Here is a 15,066-nt window from a genome sequence, read left to right as displayed (position 1 = left end):
CGGCTCCACCCCCTGGGCCTGGACCTGCCTCCTGGACCCGCCCCGCCCCCTGGCTGCAGCGGCAACCCCTGGAGCCAGCCACGCACCGTGAACACTGACTCTGGCGCGGGTCTCCTCGGAGCCGACGCTGCAAGTGTAGAGGCCGGTGTCGTCCCGACTCAGGTCATGCACCACAAGCCCGCGCGTGCCCGCCATGTGCAAGAAGTCGTACTTGTCGCTGGGGCCCAGTTCCACGCTGTCTTTCCGCCACACCACGCGGGCCTGGGGGTCGGAGACCTCGCACTGCAGGGCCAGCGTGCCCCGCTCCTCCACGGACACATCATCGAGAGCCTTCAGGAACACCACTGGCTTTGCTGGGTTGGGGGTGGGGACAGGTGAGCGAGTGCCACCTCGGGCCAGCAGAGAGCCCGGCGCCCCTTCCTGGGAGGACCCTAAGGGCCCGCAGGGACGCCTCACCTTTGACCTCCAGGCGGGCAGTGGCCGACACCTTGGGGGAGCAGGCGCGCACAGTGCCTGCGTCAGCCCGCCGGACCCGCTTCAGCACCAGCGTGTGGCGCCGGCCCTCGTGGGTGATCTCATGGAAGCTGTCGTTGTACAGAGGCCTGCCGTTGAGCGACCACTCCAGCTCCTCGTCCTCACGGGACAGCTCACAGAAGAAAGAGGCTCGGCTCTCCTCCGTGACTTCTGTGTCCTGCAACGGCTGCGTCACGGTCACCTCGCGCGCTGCCAGGGGCACGGCGGGCCGCTCAGCGCCGGTCCCGGGCGTCCCCCGCCCCCAGCGACCCTCCCAGGGCCCCGTGTGCCCGCGCGCGCTGACGGGCACGGCGGGCCGCTCAGCGCCGGTCCCGGGCGTCCCCCGCCCCCAGCGACCCTCCCAGGGCCCCGTGAGCCCGCGCGCACTGCCAAGGGCACAGTGGGCCACTAAGCCTCCAAGATCCTTCCAGGGCCTCAGGCGCCCTCGGTACCTTCCACGGTGACCTCCGTGCTGCTCTGGGCGCTGCCGGCTTGGCACCGGTAGACGCCGGCGTCCGCGGGTGTGAGGCGGAGGATTCGCAGCTCTGCCATGTGGCCCTCCAGGCTCATCTTGAACTTCTCAGAGGGTGCCAGGGGAGCGTCCTCCTTGTACCACTGCACGGCCTTGGGGGGCGGCTTGAAGTCGCAGGACAGGACCACCGACTGCTGCTCGCGCCCCGCCTTGGGCTCCAGCGGCCGCGTGAGCACCATCGGGATGTCTGTGGCAGAAGGGGAGAGGGCGGTGCCGTGGCCTCCGGGGGACCACGGGTTCTACCCCAGCCCTGAGCCCGGTCCGTGCGCCGCCCACCCACGCCGCGCGCTCACCTGAGACCACTAGGCGCGCGGTGGAGCGCGACTTGCCGATGGTGAAGTGCACGGGCCCGGTCATGGTGGAGCAGGTGCGCCGCAGCGTCAGCCGATGCACTGTGCCCTCCTGCTCCATGCCCACGTCCGCCCCCGCCTGCAGCGCCGTCTTTCCCAGGAGCCACTTGGGCGGCCGCACCGCCGGAATGGAGGTCTCGCACTCGAACCAGGCTGGGGCAGGCTCCATCACGGTCACGTCCTGCAGGCCGCGCACGATGGTGATGGATTGCTCTGTGGGTGAGGGACGGGTCACCGGCGCGGTCCGGCAGAGAGGACCACTCGCCACCCTGGGACTCCGGAGAGGCGCCCGCACGGTGCCGCCCGCACCTTCCACGAAGAACTGGGCGCTGGTCTTCACGTCTCCAGCGTCGCAGGTGTACGTGTCCTCATCCTCGGGCTGCACCTCCTTGATGATTAGCTTCCGGTAGAGGCCGTCACTGACCATCTCGTACTTGGGCCCGGGCTGCAGTTCCACGCTGCCCTTGAACCACTGTACCTGCGCGCTGGCCCGAGACATCTGGCACTCCAGCACGCCGCGGTGCTTCTCCATGGCTATCTTGTCCCGCAACGGCCGCAGGATGGCCACCGGCAGCTCTGTGGGTGTGGCCGGTGTGGTTGGGGGCGCTCAGAGCCCCAAAACTCCACGCCCAAAGCGGTGCGGATGCTCTTCAGCCTCCAGCCAGCAGACTCCCACCATGCTCCGGCAGAGCAGCCCGTACTGGCCCAGTTCACTGTCCCCTGATGGCTATGCCGGGTGTCCCCATCGGGCTGCTCTGGGACCCCACACAGCTGCCTGGGAGGAAGCTGAGCACACCCACATCCGTGCCCCTGGCCCTTCACAAGCTCCTTCTGTGCACCCCTGCTGCCCACACATCCCTGCTTTGCCACATTTCCTCACACCTCCCCCCCTGCACGCCCCTGCATCAAGCAAATCCACGCCTCCTATGCCTTCCTGCCCCTCCCTTGCCACTGACTCTCTCTTCTTGATGCCCTCACTGTCACCAAGGCCACCAGCTAAGGGCTGACGCTCAATACCTGCTGGGGTACCACCTGCCCTTGCCACCTGCCAGGGGTGCCACCTGTCCCCGCCACCGGCTGGGGTGCCACTTGCTTCTGCCATCTGACACGGGTGTAAACCTGCCCTCACCACCTGCCAGGGGTGCCACCTGCCCCCGCCACCTGACGGGGTTGCCACCTGCGCCTGCCACCTGCCAGGGGTTGCCACCTGCCCCTGCCACCGGCTGGGGTGCCACCAGCCCCGCCACCTGCCAGGGGTGCCATCTGCCCTCACCACCTCTCCAGCACTTGCTCCAGTCCCAGGATTTACTGCTGCCTCCAATTTCGACAAGGAGACCCTGAGACCTCATACAAAAGGCTGCCTCTCCAAGACCAATCTCCTCCTTCTGGGTCACTGCTGTCCTCCTCCCAAGAAAGGCCTGGGTGCCCCAAGCCTGTTCTGTGGCAACAGACCTGTCAGCCCCTGGAAGGCCCAAAAGGTGTGTGTGCACCCACACATTGCCCAGCACAGACCCTCCCCTGGACTCCCTCACCTTTCACTTGGAGCTGTGCTCGTGATTCTGCATTTTCCGCGACAAATCTGATCTCCCCGGCATCTTCTGCCAGGACCCTCCGGAAGATGAGAGTGTATTTCCTTCCTGGAAACACAGGCCACTCAGTGCTGGGGGAAGGATGGCCTGGGGACTGGAGGAGGACGTGCCCTCCCGAAGCCTGCCCACCACCGCACCTTCCTGGCGGGTGCGCACGTTGTCACTGGGCCGAAGCTTAGTGCCCTCCCAGAACCACTGGGCCGGCACCTCGTCGAGCGAGACCTCACAGGAGAACGTGGCACCCTCCTTCTCCATCACCTCCACGTCCTCCAGGGGCCTCACGATCTGGACCTTGCGACCTGGGGTAACGAGCAGGGCCTTGTCACGCCTGGACACGCGAAGCTGCGCCTTCCCCCCTCCCGCCCGGACTGCTGGAGGGGACAGGGCAGGGTGAGCCAGGGGGCTGAGCCCCCCACTGGGGAATGTGGGGGGCCAGGAGGTTCTGACCCTCATTGGCCCACCTTGCACCTTCAGGGAGGCTGAGCTCTGAGCGTCGCGGGCGTCACACACGTACACGCCCTGGTCCCCGAGCTCACACCGGTAAATGACGAGACTCCGACAGGCACCCTGGGCCACCATGCCCACCGTCTTGCCCACCCGCAGCTCCACACCATCCTGAGGAGGGAAGAGGCCGGGTCAGGTGCGGGGACTCCCCGGCAGAGCCGTCCCGTGCCTGACAGGCCACCGAGAGAGGCAGAGGGCTCGGGCGAGAGGCAGCACCTTCAGCCAGCGCACGTCCACACTGGGGCGAGACAGCTCACACTCCAGGGTCACCCTGTCCTTCTCTGTGGCCACCATGTCCTGCAGGGGGCGGCTGAACCTCACAGGCAGCTCTAGGGCGGCAGGAGGGGAAGGGTGAGAGGCAGAGCCAAGAGGGGCCCGGGCGGGGCAGTGTCAGACAGCTGTTCTAGGAATGAGACCCAGGGCCCAGGATTCTGCCACCCCAGCCCACCCGCCTCCCCAGGCCACCTGGGGGACAGAGCAGGCTGCACCCCGCCACAGGTCGCGCCCAGGCCCACGCACCGGTTACCATGAGCCGCGCAGACGTGTGCACCCCCTCAGCTTTGAAGGCGACGAGGCCGCCATCCTGCGGCCGCAGGTCCAACAGCGTGAGCGTGTGGATGGGGCCACGCACGGCCAGCTGGCACGTGGGCCCTGGCTGCAGCCGCAGGCCATCCCGCGTCCAGCTGCCCTCCACGGCAGCATGGGACAGCTCCACCTCCATGCTGACGGTGCCCTGCTCGGACACCTCCACCGCCTGTAGGCCCCGCACGAGCTGGACCCGGCGCACTGAGCACACACGCAGGGGCAGGGGTGAGCCACTGCATGGACACCTTAGCCCGCAGGCCAGCCCCCACTCACCTCTCCACGGGGCCTCAGAGCCGAAGGCCCACCCCTTCCTTCCCGGCACCCCCCAGGGCCTGTCCCTGCAGGGGGACATCCATCCCCTCCCCCTCCCACCTCTTTCCTAGATGCCTGACTCCTGGGGCCCCGCCTGCTGCTGCTGCTCACTTTCCACGGTGAGCTTGGCCTGCGTCTTGTCGTCTGGAGTCTCGCACCCATAGAAGCCACGGTCGGCGAAACCCACACAGTGCAGAACCAAGCGGTGACTGGTGCTTTCCACGTGGATCTCCACGTTCTTGCCTGGCGCCAGGGCTGCTGCATTCCGTGTCCACTTGACATCGGGCCACGGCCGCGTCAGCTCCACCTCCATGGTCACTGAGCTCCGCTCTTCCACCGTCTGGGGTTCCAGCTTCTTTCTGAATAGCACCGGAGCCTCTGAGGTCACAAGCAAGGGAGGTCACCACAGTCACGACCACTCTTGGAAGAGCCAGAGCTTGAGGGCCCTTCCACCCCCTACCCCACCCCTCAATGGCACACCTGCTCCCCACCCTGACCTCACATTCCACCTCCAGGCTGGGCCCAGCTGAGCACCTGCATTGGCACAGTTCATGGGAGGAAGCCGGGCCCAGCTGGGCACCTATACACATACATTTACATGGGAGGAAGCCGGGCTCAGCTGTGCACCTGCACAGGCACAGTTACATAGGAGGAAGCCAGGCCCAGCTGTGCACCTGCAAGGTCACAGTTATGTGGGAGGAAGCCAGGCCGAGCTGTGCACCTGCACAAGCAGTTATGTGGGAAGAAGCTGGGCTCAGCTGTGCACCTGCACAAGCAGTTATGTGGGAGGAAGCTGGCCCCAGCTGTGCACCTGCACAGGCACAATTACATGGTAGGAAACCAGAACCAGCTGTGCACCTGCACACATACAGCTATGTGGGAGGAAGCCGGGCCCAGCTGTGCACCTGCACACATACAGTTACATGTGGGGAAGCCAAGCCCAGCTGTGCACCTGCACAGGCACAGTTACGTGGGAGGAAACCAGAATCAGCTGTGCACCTGCATATGTAGTTATGTGGAATGAAGCCAGGCTCAGCTGTGAACCTGCACACATACAGTTACATGGGAGGAAGCTGGGCCCAGCTGTGCACCTGCATGGGCACAGTTACATGGGAAGAAGCTGAGGCTCTGGGAGGCTGCTCCTTCCCCAACACGTGTCTCCTCTCCTGCTCCCCGGCTCCCAACAACCAGGCCGGACACAGTGCCCGGAACTACTGAATGTGGCCCATGACCACCAGCAGCAGGTCACAGGGAGTTGGTGCAACAGACTGAGCCCCAGACCTGCAGCACCAGCCGCTCCGCTCTAGGGAGACCCTGGACACTCCATGTTACGGAATGAAAAGCATGATGCAAGTACGCCTCCCAGTCCCAGGCTCTGCCGTGATCTTCCCAGAAGGTGTATATGTGCGTGTTACTCTTGCTCAGAACCTGCAACAGCTCCCCAGGAGAGGACCTGGCTCCAGCCAGTTAAGTTCATCCCCACCTCCAGCCTCTGCTTGCACTGGCTGCCAACTCCATTTCCATCCATGGGGCTCAGCTGAGGATGCCTCCTCCAGGAAGCCTCCCTGGACAGCGTCAACCTCTGCCTACTCCCCAACCAGATGCGCCTTGTGGCAGTTTACTGTGTCCCCTTCCGAGTAGGTACCCGGCCCCTGGGCACCGCCCATCCCCCCTCCCCCCCTTTATGAAGTATCCAGACCAGCTGTACCCAGGCTGGCAACGGAAGGCTGCAAGGGAATGAGCCCATGGAGAGGCCCTCCCTGAGGCCCCATCCACTCACCTCGCACCCGGAGAGCAGCTGAGGACTGGACACCCTCAGCCTCTGCAGTGATCTGGCCAGCGTCCTCCAGGGTCAGGCCAGAGATGGTCAGGCTGTGGCTAGAGCCACTTTGGGAGATGAGAAACTTCTGGCTGGGCTGCAGCAAGGCACCGTCCCGGAACCACGTGACTGCCGAGTCGCCCGGGGACACCACGCAATGGAAGGTGGCCTCTCCACCTTCCTCGGCCACCACCGCCCTCAACTCTGATGTGAACTTGACCGTGCGGGGGGCTGTGGACAGGGGTTTTCCTTGAGAGGCCCCACCCTGCAGTTGTGGATAAGGGTATCTCCACCAGGCAGCCGCCCAGGCACGCCCTGCCTGACTGCCCGCCCACCCGTGCGGCCCTCCACGGAGTACCGTTGACGGTGAGCTGAGCGCTGGTGCGGTCATTGCGGGTCTCGCACGTGTACTCCCCCGCATCCTCCAGCCGCAGGCCTGACACCGTGAGGGAGCGCCGGGCCCCCGTGGCTTCAATCTGGAAGCGCTTCCCAGCCCGGAGCTGTGTGCTCCCGCAGCGCCACACGACCTCGGCCTGGGGCGGGCTCAGCTCACACACCAGTGTCACCGTGCCCCCCAGCTCCCCGCTCACAGGCTCCAGGGGCTGGCAGAACTTGGTGGCCACCTCTGCAGGACAGGAAGGGGCATCAGATGTGGGACTTGAGCTGCCCTCCCTGGGGACGGCCGCTCCGGCCCCGCCCCCCGCACACACGGAGTTCCCAGAACACCACCCCCAGCCCTGCTGACCTTCCACCTGCACCGGGAAGTCCTGCCCTGCCGTGCCCACACGGCAGCTGTAGACTGCGCTGTCCAGGGTCTGGGCCCCGTGGACGGTCAGGGTGTGGGTGTCCCCCAGGCTGGCTGTTTCATGACGCTTGCTTCGGCGGATCTCCACACCATCCTTGAGCCACGTCACCGCGGCCACAGAGGGTGTGGCCAGAGTGGCCGTCAGGACAATGTCCTCATGCTCCCTGACCACCAGAGGCTCCCTGCGGCCGGGTCTCTCCAGGGCGGGGGACTCAGGCTCCGGCTCTGGGGGGAGGTCAGTGAGCATAAGAGCAGGGCTCTTGTGTTCCTGGCTTGGGCCCCATCGCCCCTAGCAGCGGGCCTAGGTCCATATTACAGAAGGGCATCGGGAAGCAGGCCCAGGAGGGGAGGCAGGAAAGGATAGCCTGGCCAGGCCCAGGTCAGGATGGGCATCCAAGCAAGGGCAAGCTCACAGGGCTGACCACAGCACAGCTGGACAATTAGGATCCCAAAACAAGAGCCCCTCCAGTGAAGCTCCACAGCTGCCCGGGGTGGATTAAACATGGGAAACGTGTGTGCTCATGTTTCCCTAGAACGTGACAGCCCTAGACAGAGAATGGTGCCTGCCACAGGCCACGGGCCTGAGGGGATTACAGGACACCAAGAAAGGCTCATGTCAGGTTTAGCTGGTTACAGTGGGATTCTGGAAGGAGGGGAGAGGTTTGGGGAAGCGGATGCCCAGAACAACCAAAAACAGGGACAGCAGTTCTCCAGTCCGAGCACCTGAGTGGTAGACAGAATCCAGGGCTGGGCCCATCACAGAAAACCCAACACAGGTGCAACACACAACTGTCTCCCTATCCAGTCCAAGAGGAGCTCCTTTCCTGACTTGTCAGGACGTTATTACCTTTACGGAACACTGGCACACACCTGTGACGTCCAGGCGGAAGGACACCTTCTGGCCCCCGGCCTCGCAGCTGTACTCCCCGGCGTCCGCCTTCCCCGCCTGCTGCACCACCAGCCGCCTGCTGCAGCCCTTGGCCTCCACGCGCACGTTGGAGCTCGCGCTCAGCTTCTTCCCGTCCTTGTACCACGTCACCTCTGTGTGGGCCTGGGCCACCTCACAGCTCAGGGTGGCACTGGCCCCCGCCTTGCAGAGCACCTCCCTGCGTGCTGGCTGCTCCTTGGCAAACACCACGGAGGGCTCTGGGGACAGAGAGGGACACACATGATTGAAGATATCAAGTCTGTTAGGAAGGCAGCACTGGGGTAAGAAGTACTGAACCAGGAAGCAGAGGGAATGGAAACTTCTCCTGTGTCAGCTGTGTCATCTGGAGAAGCCCTGTAGCCTTCTCAGCAACAAGTAACACAATTTATGTACCTATTCTGTAACTACTGTGTGAGGGCTTGTTCAGGTGGGGACCATACATTCTACCACTGGTCCTCACGGACTGTCCCAGTTCTATGTTGCCTGAAGGAGTGAAGACCCTAAATTCTCCCTTTCCTCAATGTGGACTGTTCCAGGGGGTCCCTAACTCTACCACATCTCCTATGGGCTGTTCCAGGTGGGGACCACACGTTCTATCACTGCTCCATGTTGGCTGTCCCAGGTGGGGACCACACACTCTATTACCACTCCACGTGGGCTGTCCCAGGTAGGAACCACACATTCTATCACTGCTCCACGTGGGCTGTCCCAGGTGGGTATTATCCCTGGAACACCAGTCATGGTTCATAGGAATTAGCAAACCTTTCCATGTACACCTTCCTATCCAATTGCTCTTGGCTCAGCCACATGTATGAGAATTGGAGGCCAAAGGAGGGACATGTGAAAAGTTAAGTCCAATGGAAAGAGCTCCAGAGTCTATCTGGACTCTATGCTTATCCCACCATCACCCTTGATCAAGGCTAGAGTTTAACCAAAAGAACTGACCTGTGACATCCAGGCGGAAGGACACCTTCTGGCCCCCGGCCTCGCAGCTGTACTCCCCGGCATCCACCTTCCCTGCCTGCTGCACCACCAGCCGCCTGCTGCAGCCCTTGGCCTCCACGTGCACGTTGGAGCTCGCACTCAGCTTCTTCCCGTCCTTGTACCACGTCACCTCTGTCTTGTCCTGGGCCACCTCACAGCTCAGGGTGGCACTGGCCCGCACATTGGCCTGCACCTCCCTGAATGCTGGCTGGTCCTTGGCAAACACTAATGCAGGTTCTGGAGACAGAGAGGGACAATCAAATATCTAGACCTGAATGAAGGCCCACCCTCTGGATCTCAAAACCAGGAAGGCTTGGCCACAAGCCCACCCTGTTCCTGGCTCCCTCTACACAGAAAAACCCACACTCAGAAAACACATAAAGCAAGAACAGGTTAGTTTTCATAATCTGAAGACTCCAGGTCAAATAATTTCCAGGTAGGTATGTGTTATGATTCAGGATTTGGCATTTAACATCTGTGATCCCATAATTATCCTAACAAATGGAGGCATACCTGCACATCAAACCACAGGTATTTTCAGGGAGAATTTCTTGTGCACTGTCACCAACAATGGGTGACATCCAAGTCACAAGAACACAGACACAATGACTCCTAGTGCAGTCTGTCACTTCTAGTAATCCAGCTGCCATCCGTATAATGAAACCCCTGGCTTGGGGACTGGACATGGTTTTTATTAGCTTACTTCTCTGGATCATATTACATTCTTCCTTTTGACATATATCCATCAACAATTTTTTTCCAGCAGGGTTTTGTGAATGGTAAGTTCTCTCCATTTACCTCCTGAAAACATCTTTATTTCACTCAAACTTTTGAATGATAGTTTAGCTGGATACAGAATTCTGGTTGACAGTCATATTCCCCTAGTACATTGGAGATGATGCCTTCTTTGTGCTCTTCATTGCTGTGGACAAATCTGTGGAAGGATTACTGTCTTCCCATTCATCTTTACTCTTCTGTGGTTCACTGTGACGTGTCTAGCTGTGGATTTATTTTTCCTACACTTCCCATGATCTCTTGGGAGTCCTGAAGCTTAGGATTCACATCTTCAACCCCTACTAAAATTTCTCTGTGTGATTTCCGTCATAATTTTTTCTTCTTATTCTCTCCAGCCTCTCCTAGAAATCCTTTGGACACACCTGTGGCCTACAGCTTCTCTTCTCTACCTCTGCCCTTCTCTCTAATTTTTTTTAATCTCTGTGTTTCCCTCTGAATAACTTCCTCAAATCTATCTTTCAGTTCAGTGATTTTGTCTTCAGCTATGTCTAATTTGCTATTTATCACTCCATTAAATTGTTCATTATAAATGTGTTTCCCATTCATGAAGCTTCATTTGCTTCTTCTTTGAATCTGCCTGTTCTTCTGCTTCCTACTTAACTTTTTTCTTACTTTATCAAATCTCTCGTATTACTCATTTTAAGTATGCTGTTACATCATCTGAGGTCCCTGGGTGGTCTAGCCCTCATCTTTTCCCTTCTATATAGGATTATTCCTCCAGTGTTTAGATGTACTTTACTGTGAATCTGACATGGTTTCCTCAGCCAGTGGTATTATTAAGTGTGGCTTTGGCGGTGGGGTAATCCTCCTGATATTCACTGTTGCCAGGCACTCCAGGAGTGCCACTGGCCTGGAGCCCCACTGGTAGGTTAACTTCTCAGTCTGGGGTCCTTAGCATTATAAGTTGAAATCTCATTCCCAAGTGAAAAATAGGCTTCCATTTCTTAGGGGAGATTTTCCCATCTAAGCCGAAGCAGAAATACAAGTGCCCTGTGACCTCCCTGGGCTGCAGAAGATTGCTTTTCTGGTCCATCTTTTCTTTAATGATGTGGTTCTAGAAGGTTTCCATCACTGTATGCTGATCTCCGTCTCACTTCCTATTTGTTCTCATGCGTATTGGCAAGCTGGTGGTGTAAGTCAGACCCAAAAGCCCCCCACAGTAGCAACAGTGAACCAAGTCATCATCCACTGCTTTCATTTCTCAGTGCCTCCTCTTTTCTAGCACCTGGAAATGTCCCTCTTTCTCCTTTCCAGTCCAGATATTAACTTAACCTGACTTTGTTACATTCAGCCCCACAGTTTCAGATGTCCACAGTGGGAGAGTTTTCACACTAGAGAAGTCCAGATGGGGTGCTTTTAACTTTAACTTTCCAATCTCATCTACTAGGGACTTTTTGCTTCAGGAACTCCTCTCTAACCTTCCAATAGTCAATGGAAATCTTGGCTTTTGGCCATCAGAGCATAGGTATTTTCAGGGAGAATTTCAGGGAGAATATATATATATATATATTTATATATTTATATATTTATATATATATGAATTCTATATATTATATATATATAATCTAAATAAAATAGAATAAATAAAATCTAAATAAAATCAATAAAATAAAATCTAAATAAAATCTAAACCATATATATATGATTTAGATTTTATTTTTTGCCTTCATCTTTTAAATTTAAATTTAATTAACATATAATGTATTATTAATTTCTGAGGTCAGTGATTTATCAGTCTTATATAATACCCAGTGTTCATTATATCATGTGCCCTCCTTAATGTCCATCATCTAGTTACCCTACTTTCCCACCCACCTCCCCTTCAGCAACCCTCAGTGTGCTTCCTATGATTAAAAGTCTCCCTCTTATGGTTTATCTCCCTTTCTGATTTCATCTTCTTTTAAATTTTCCTCTATTCCCCTATGATCCTCTGTTTTGTTCCTTAAATTCCTCATATAAGTGAGATCATATGACAGCTGTCTTTCCCTGACTGACTTATTTCGCTTAGCATAATACCCTCTAGTACCATCCACGTCATTGCAAATGGCAAGATTTCATTTTCTGATGCCTGCATAATATTCCATATATACCACATCTTCTTTATCCATTCATCTGTTGATGGACATCTAGGCTCTTTCCATAGTTTGGCTAGTGTGAACATTGCTGCTATAAACATTCGGGTGCACATGCCCCTTCGTATCACTACATTTGTATCTCTGGGGTAAATATGCAGTAGTGCAATTGCTGAGTTTGTAGGGTAGCTCTATTTTCAACTTTTTAAGGAACCTCCATGCTGTTTCCCAGAGTGGCTGTACCAGCTTGCATTTCAAAGATAATTCTTTATGAGATATCACCAAGAATGGGCAATATCCTTGAGTTATAAGACTTTTGATTGGATTTTTAATATTTTTAAAAGGCACAAACCCAAAGTATAGATGGTTCTATTTTTATGTCTTAAATGTAGTTTTCATGGAGAAAAAAGATAAAACATCCAGCTGGCTGACTTTCCCCTGGAGCAGGTGGCTGGATGGAAGACAGTGGTCTTCAACATTCAGTGCAGTGGCTGGTCAGGGCTGCAGTCAGCCTCTATGTCACTGGATTCTCTCCCCACCCCTCTGGGCCTCTCCTTATATGGTCCCAGCTCTCCCAGGATCCCAGGGGTAGGTCCCATTATCATCCACTCCCTCCACGGTACTTCTTTTCCCAGTCCCTCCCACCACCAACATGCCAACAAACACTGAGTCTCCCTTACCAGACCAGCATCAACTGAGTACCATGCCCAGACAGCCAACCACCCCCTGGACATCCCAGGCTAGCTCATCACCTACTTCTCCCAGCAAATCTGCTCATGTCCACCTGCCATGTCTCAGATGGTGGCCCCTCAGTCTATGTGTTCACCCAAGCTTGTAGGACTCACCAATATCACTGTTTCTCAGCCCACACCCACATAAGTACCACTTCATACACTCCTACACCCTCTCCATCCCTTCAGCCACCACCTCTGTTTGACCCGGACACCTCCAGAAGCAAAATCTCTGCAGGAAAATGTCTCCGGGGGCCACAGGGGTTCAGTGGAATCCACATGCTTCCTGTGGATGTGATGCCCATCTGAGCTCCTGCCACATCTGCCCTCCCAGCCATCAACACTTCTGGAATCATTTTTACAGCCACTGGGACTACTACCAGAATTCTGAGAATGGATGAGTCCTCACAAATGCTACCATGTGAAGGCAGAGAGCACCTAACCACACAGGTGACTGTCACCCTCAGCCGTGGCCAATGGGTACACACCTTTCAGACTGTACAGTGAGGCATCTGCCACTCGTTTTGTGGCCCCAGACTCAGCTGCATCCTCAAGTTAGGGCCACACCAGGTCTCTGTTATTTCTGAGGCTCACTCCATAGGAATCCTCCCAGACTAACTGTGAAGGAAACTGTGTCTTCGATAAGCATGGCACAAAATCATTCCTGATCACGCTGTGTGTGTATGCATCTATGTATATATGTCTATGTGTATATATGTGGGGATTATTATGTATGGTTGTGTGTGCACGAGTCTATGCATATTAATGCATGTGTTGTTGAGAGTGTATGTGTTTAAGTGTGCATGCACATATGTTTGTGGGTATGTGTGTCTGTGAGTGTGTGTGTTGAAATGTGCATCCAGGAGGAGTCAAGATGGCGGAGAAGTAGTGGCTGAGACTACTTCAGGTAGCAGGAGATCAGCTAGATAGCTTGTCTAAAGATTGCAAATACCTACAAGTCCAACGGGAGATCAAAGAGAAGAAGAACAGCAATTCTAGAAACAGAAAATCAACCACTTTCTGAAAGGTAGGACTGGCGGAGAAGTGAATCCAAAGTGACGGGAAGATAGATCCTGGGGGGAGGGGCAGGTTCCCGGCAAGCGGCGGAGCCACGGAGCACAAAATCGGGACTTTTAAAAGTCTGTTCCGCTGAGGGACATCGCTCCAGAGGCTTAACCGGGGTGAAGCCCACGCGGGGTCAGCGTGGCCTCAGGTCCCGCAGGGTCACAGAAGGATCGGGGGTGTCTGAATGTCGCAGAGCTCGCAGGTATTAGAACGGAGAGGCCGGCTACAGAGACGGAGCCGAGGAGTGAGCTCACAGCTCGGGGTTACCTTGAACCGGTCGCAGGCTCGGTCAGCTCGGAGCGCGGCCGGAGGCCAGGCAGACGGGAGCAATTGGGCGCTGTTCTCTGAGGGCGCACTGAGGAGTGGGGCCCCGGACTCCCGGCTCCTCCGGGCCGGACACTGGGCGGCCGCTATCTTCATTCCCGTCCTCCGGACTCTACGGAAAGCGCTCAGGGAACAAAAGCTCCCGAAAGCAAACCCGAGCGGATTACTCAGCCCGGCCCCTGGTAAGGGCATTGTACCTCCGCCTGGGGCAAAGACACTTGAGAATCACCACAGCAGGCCCCTCCCCCAGAAGATCAACAAGAAACCCAGCCAGGACCAAGTTCACCTACCAAGGAGTGCAGGTTCAATACCAAGGAGAGCAGCGGAATTCCAGAGGAGGAGAAAGCAAAGCACGGAGCTCATGGCTTTCTCCCCATGATTCTTTAGTCTTGCAGTTAATTTAATTATTTTTCTTTTTCAATTTTTTTTTCTCTTCTTCCACTAAATTTTTTTTAACTTTTACCCTTTTCTTTTTTAACATTTTTAACTAGTTTATCTTTTATATATATATATATATATATACACACTTTTTTCTTTTTTATATTTTTTCTTTATTCGTTTTCTTTAATTGTTTCTTTTTTCTTTCTTTCTGAACCTCTTTTTATCCCCCCCCACCACGATTTGGGATCTCTTCTGATTTGGTTAAAGCATATTTTCCTGGGGTCTTTGCCACCCTTTTAGTATTTTACTTGCTCCTTCATATACTCTTATCTGGACAAAATGACAAGGCGGAAAAATTCACCACAAAGAAAAGAACAAGAGGCAGTACCAAAGGCTAGGGACCTAATCAATACAGACATTGGTAATATGTCAGATCTAGAGTTCAGAATGACAATTCTCAAGGTTCTAGCCGGCCTCCAAAAAGGCATGGAAGATATTAGAGAAACCCTCTCGGGAGATATAAAAGCCCTTTCTGGAGAAATAAAAGAACTAAAATCTAACCAATTTGAAATCAAAAAAGCTATTAATGAGGTGCAGTCAAAAATGGAGGCTCTCACTGCTAGGATAAATGAGGCAGAAGAAAGAATTAGCAATATAGAAGACCAAATGACAGAGAATAAAGACGCTGAGCAACAGAGGGACAAACAGCTACGGGACCATGAGGGCAGAATTCGAGAGATAAGTGACACCATAAGATGAAACAACATTAGAATAATT

The 15,066-nt window shown here is 55.7% G+C and overlaps 1 protein-coding gene across 1 annotated transcript in view; it reads right to left on the bottom strand.

Annotated features, from left to right (window-relative positions):
* Positions 1 to 15,066, bottom strand: part of OBSCN (obscurin, cytoskeletal calmodulin and titin-interacting RhoGEF) — an 87,416-nt gene that overhangs the window by 46,910 nt on the left and 25,440 nt on the right. The window contains exons 10-25 of the mRNA XM_032848485.1: positions 8,883 to 9,158; positions 7,880 to 8,155; positions 6,950 to 7,234; positions 6,563 to 6,829; positions 6,166 to 6,435; positions 4,497 to 4,763; positions 4,008 to 4,274; positions 3,705 to 3,817; positions 3,446 to 3,599; positions 3,122 to 3,283; positions 2,928 to 3,032; positions 1,705 to 1,971; positions 1,339 to 1,608; positions 966 to 1,232; positions 457 to 723; positions 87 to 353 (exon numbers count right to left, since the gene is read on the bottom strand). Coding sequence (XP_032704376.1) covers positions 87 to 353; positions 457 to 723; positions 966 to 1,232; positions 1,339 to 1,608; positions 1,705 to 1,971; positions 2,928 to 3,032; positions 3,122 to 3,283; positions 3,446 to 3,599; positions 3,705 to 3,817; positions 4,008 to 4,274; positions 4,497 to 4,763; positions 6,166 to 6,435; positions 6,563 to 6,829; positions 6,950 to 7,234; positions 7,880 to 8,155; positions 8,883 to 9,158 — 3,780 coding nt within the window. The remainder of the gene's footprint in view (positions 1 to 86; positions 354 to 456; positions 724 to 965; positions 1,233 to 1,338; positions 1,609 to 1,704; positions 1,972 to 2,927; positions 3,033 to 3,121; positions 3,284 to 3,445; positions 3,600 to 3,704; positions 3,818 to 4,007; positions 4,275 to 4,496; positions 4,764 to 6,165; positions 6,436 to 6,562; positions 6,830 to 6,949; positions 7,235 to 7,879; positions 8,156 to 8,882; positions 9,159 to 15,066) is intronic.

This window comes from Lontra canadensis, unplaced genomic scaffold (assembly GCF_010015895.1).
Source record: "Lontra canadensis isolate GAN:19392208 unplaced genomic scaffold, GSC_riverotter_1.0 scaffold205, whole genome shotgun sequence".
In the NCBI taxonomy this organism is placed as follows: Eukaryota; Metazoa; Chordata; class Mammalia; order Carnivora; family Mustelidae; genus Lontra; species Lontra canadensis.
Note: the sequence above shows the minus strand (reverse complement) of the source record. Positions and strands in the feature narration are given on the sequence as shown.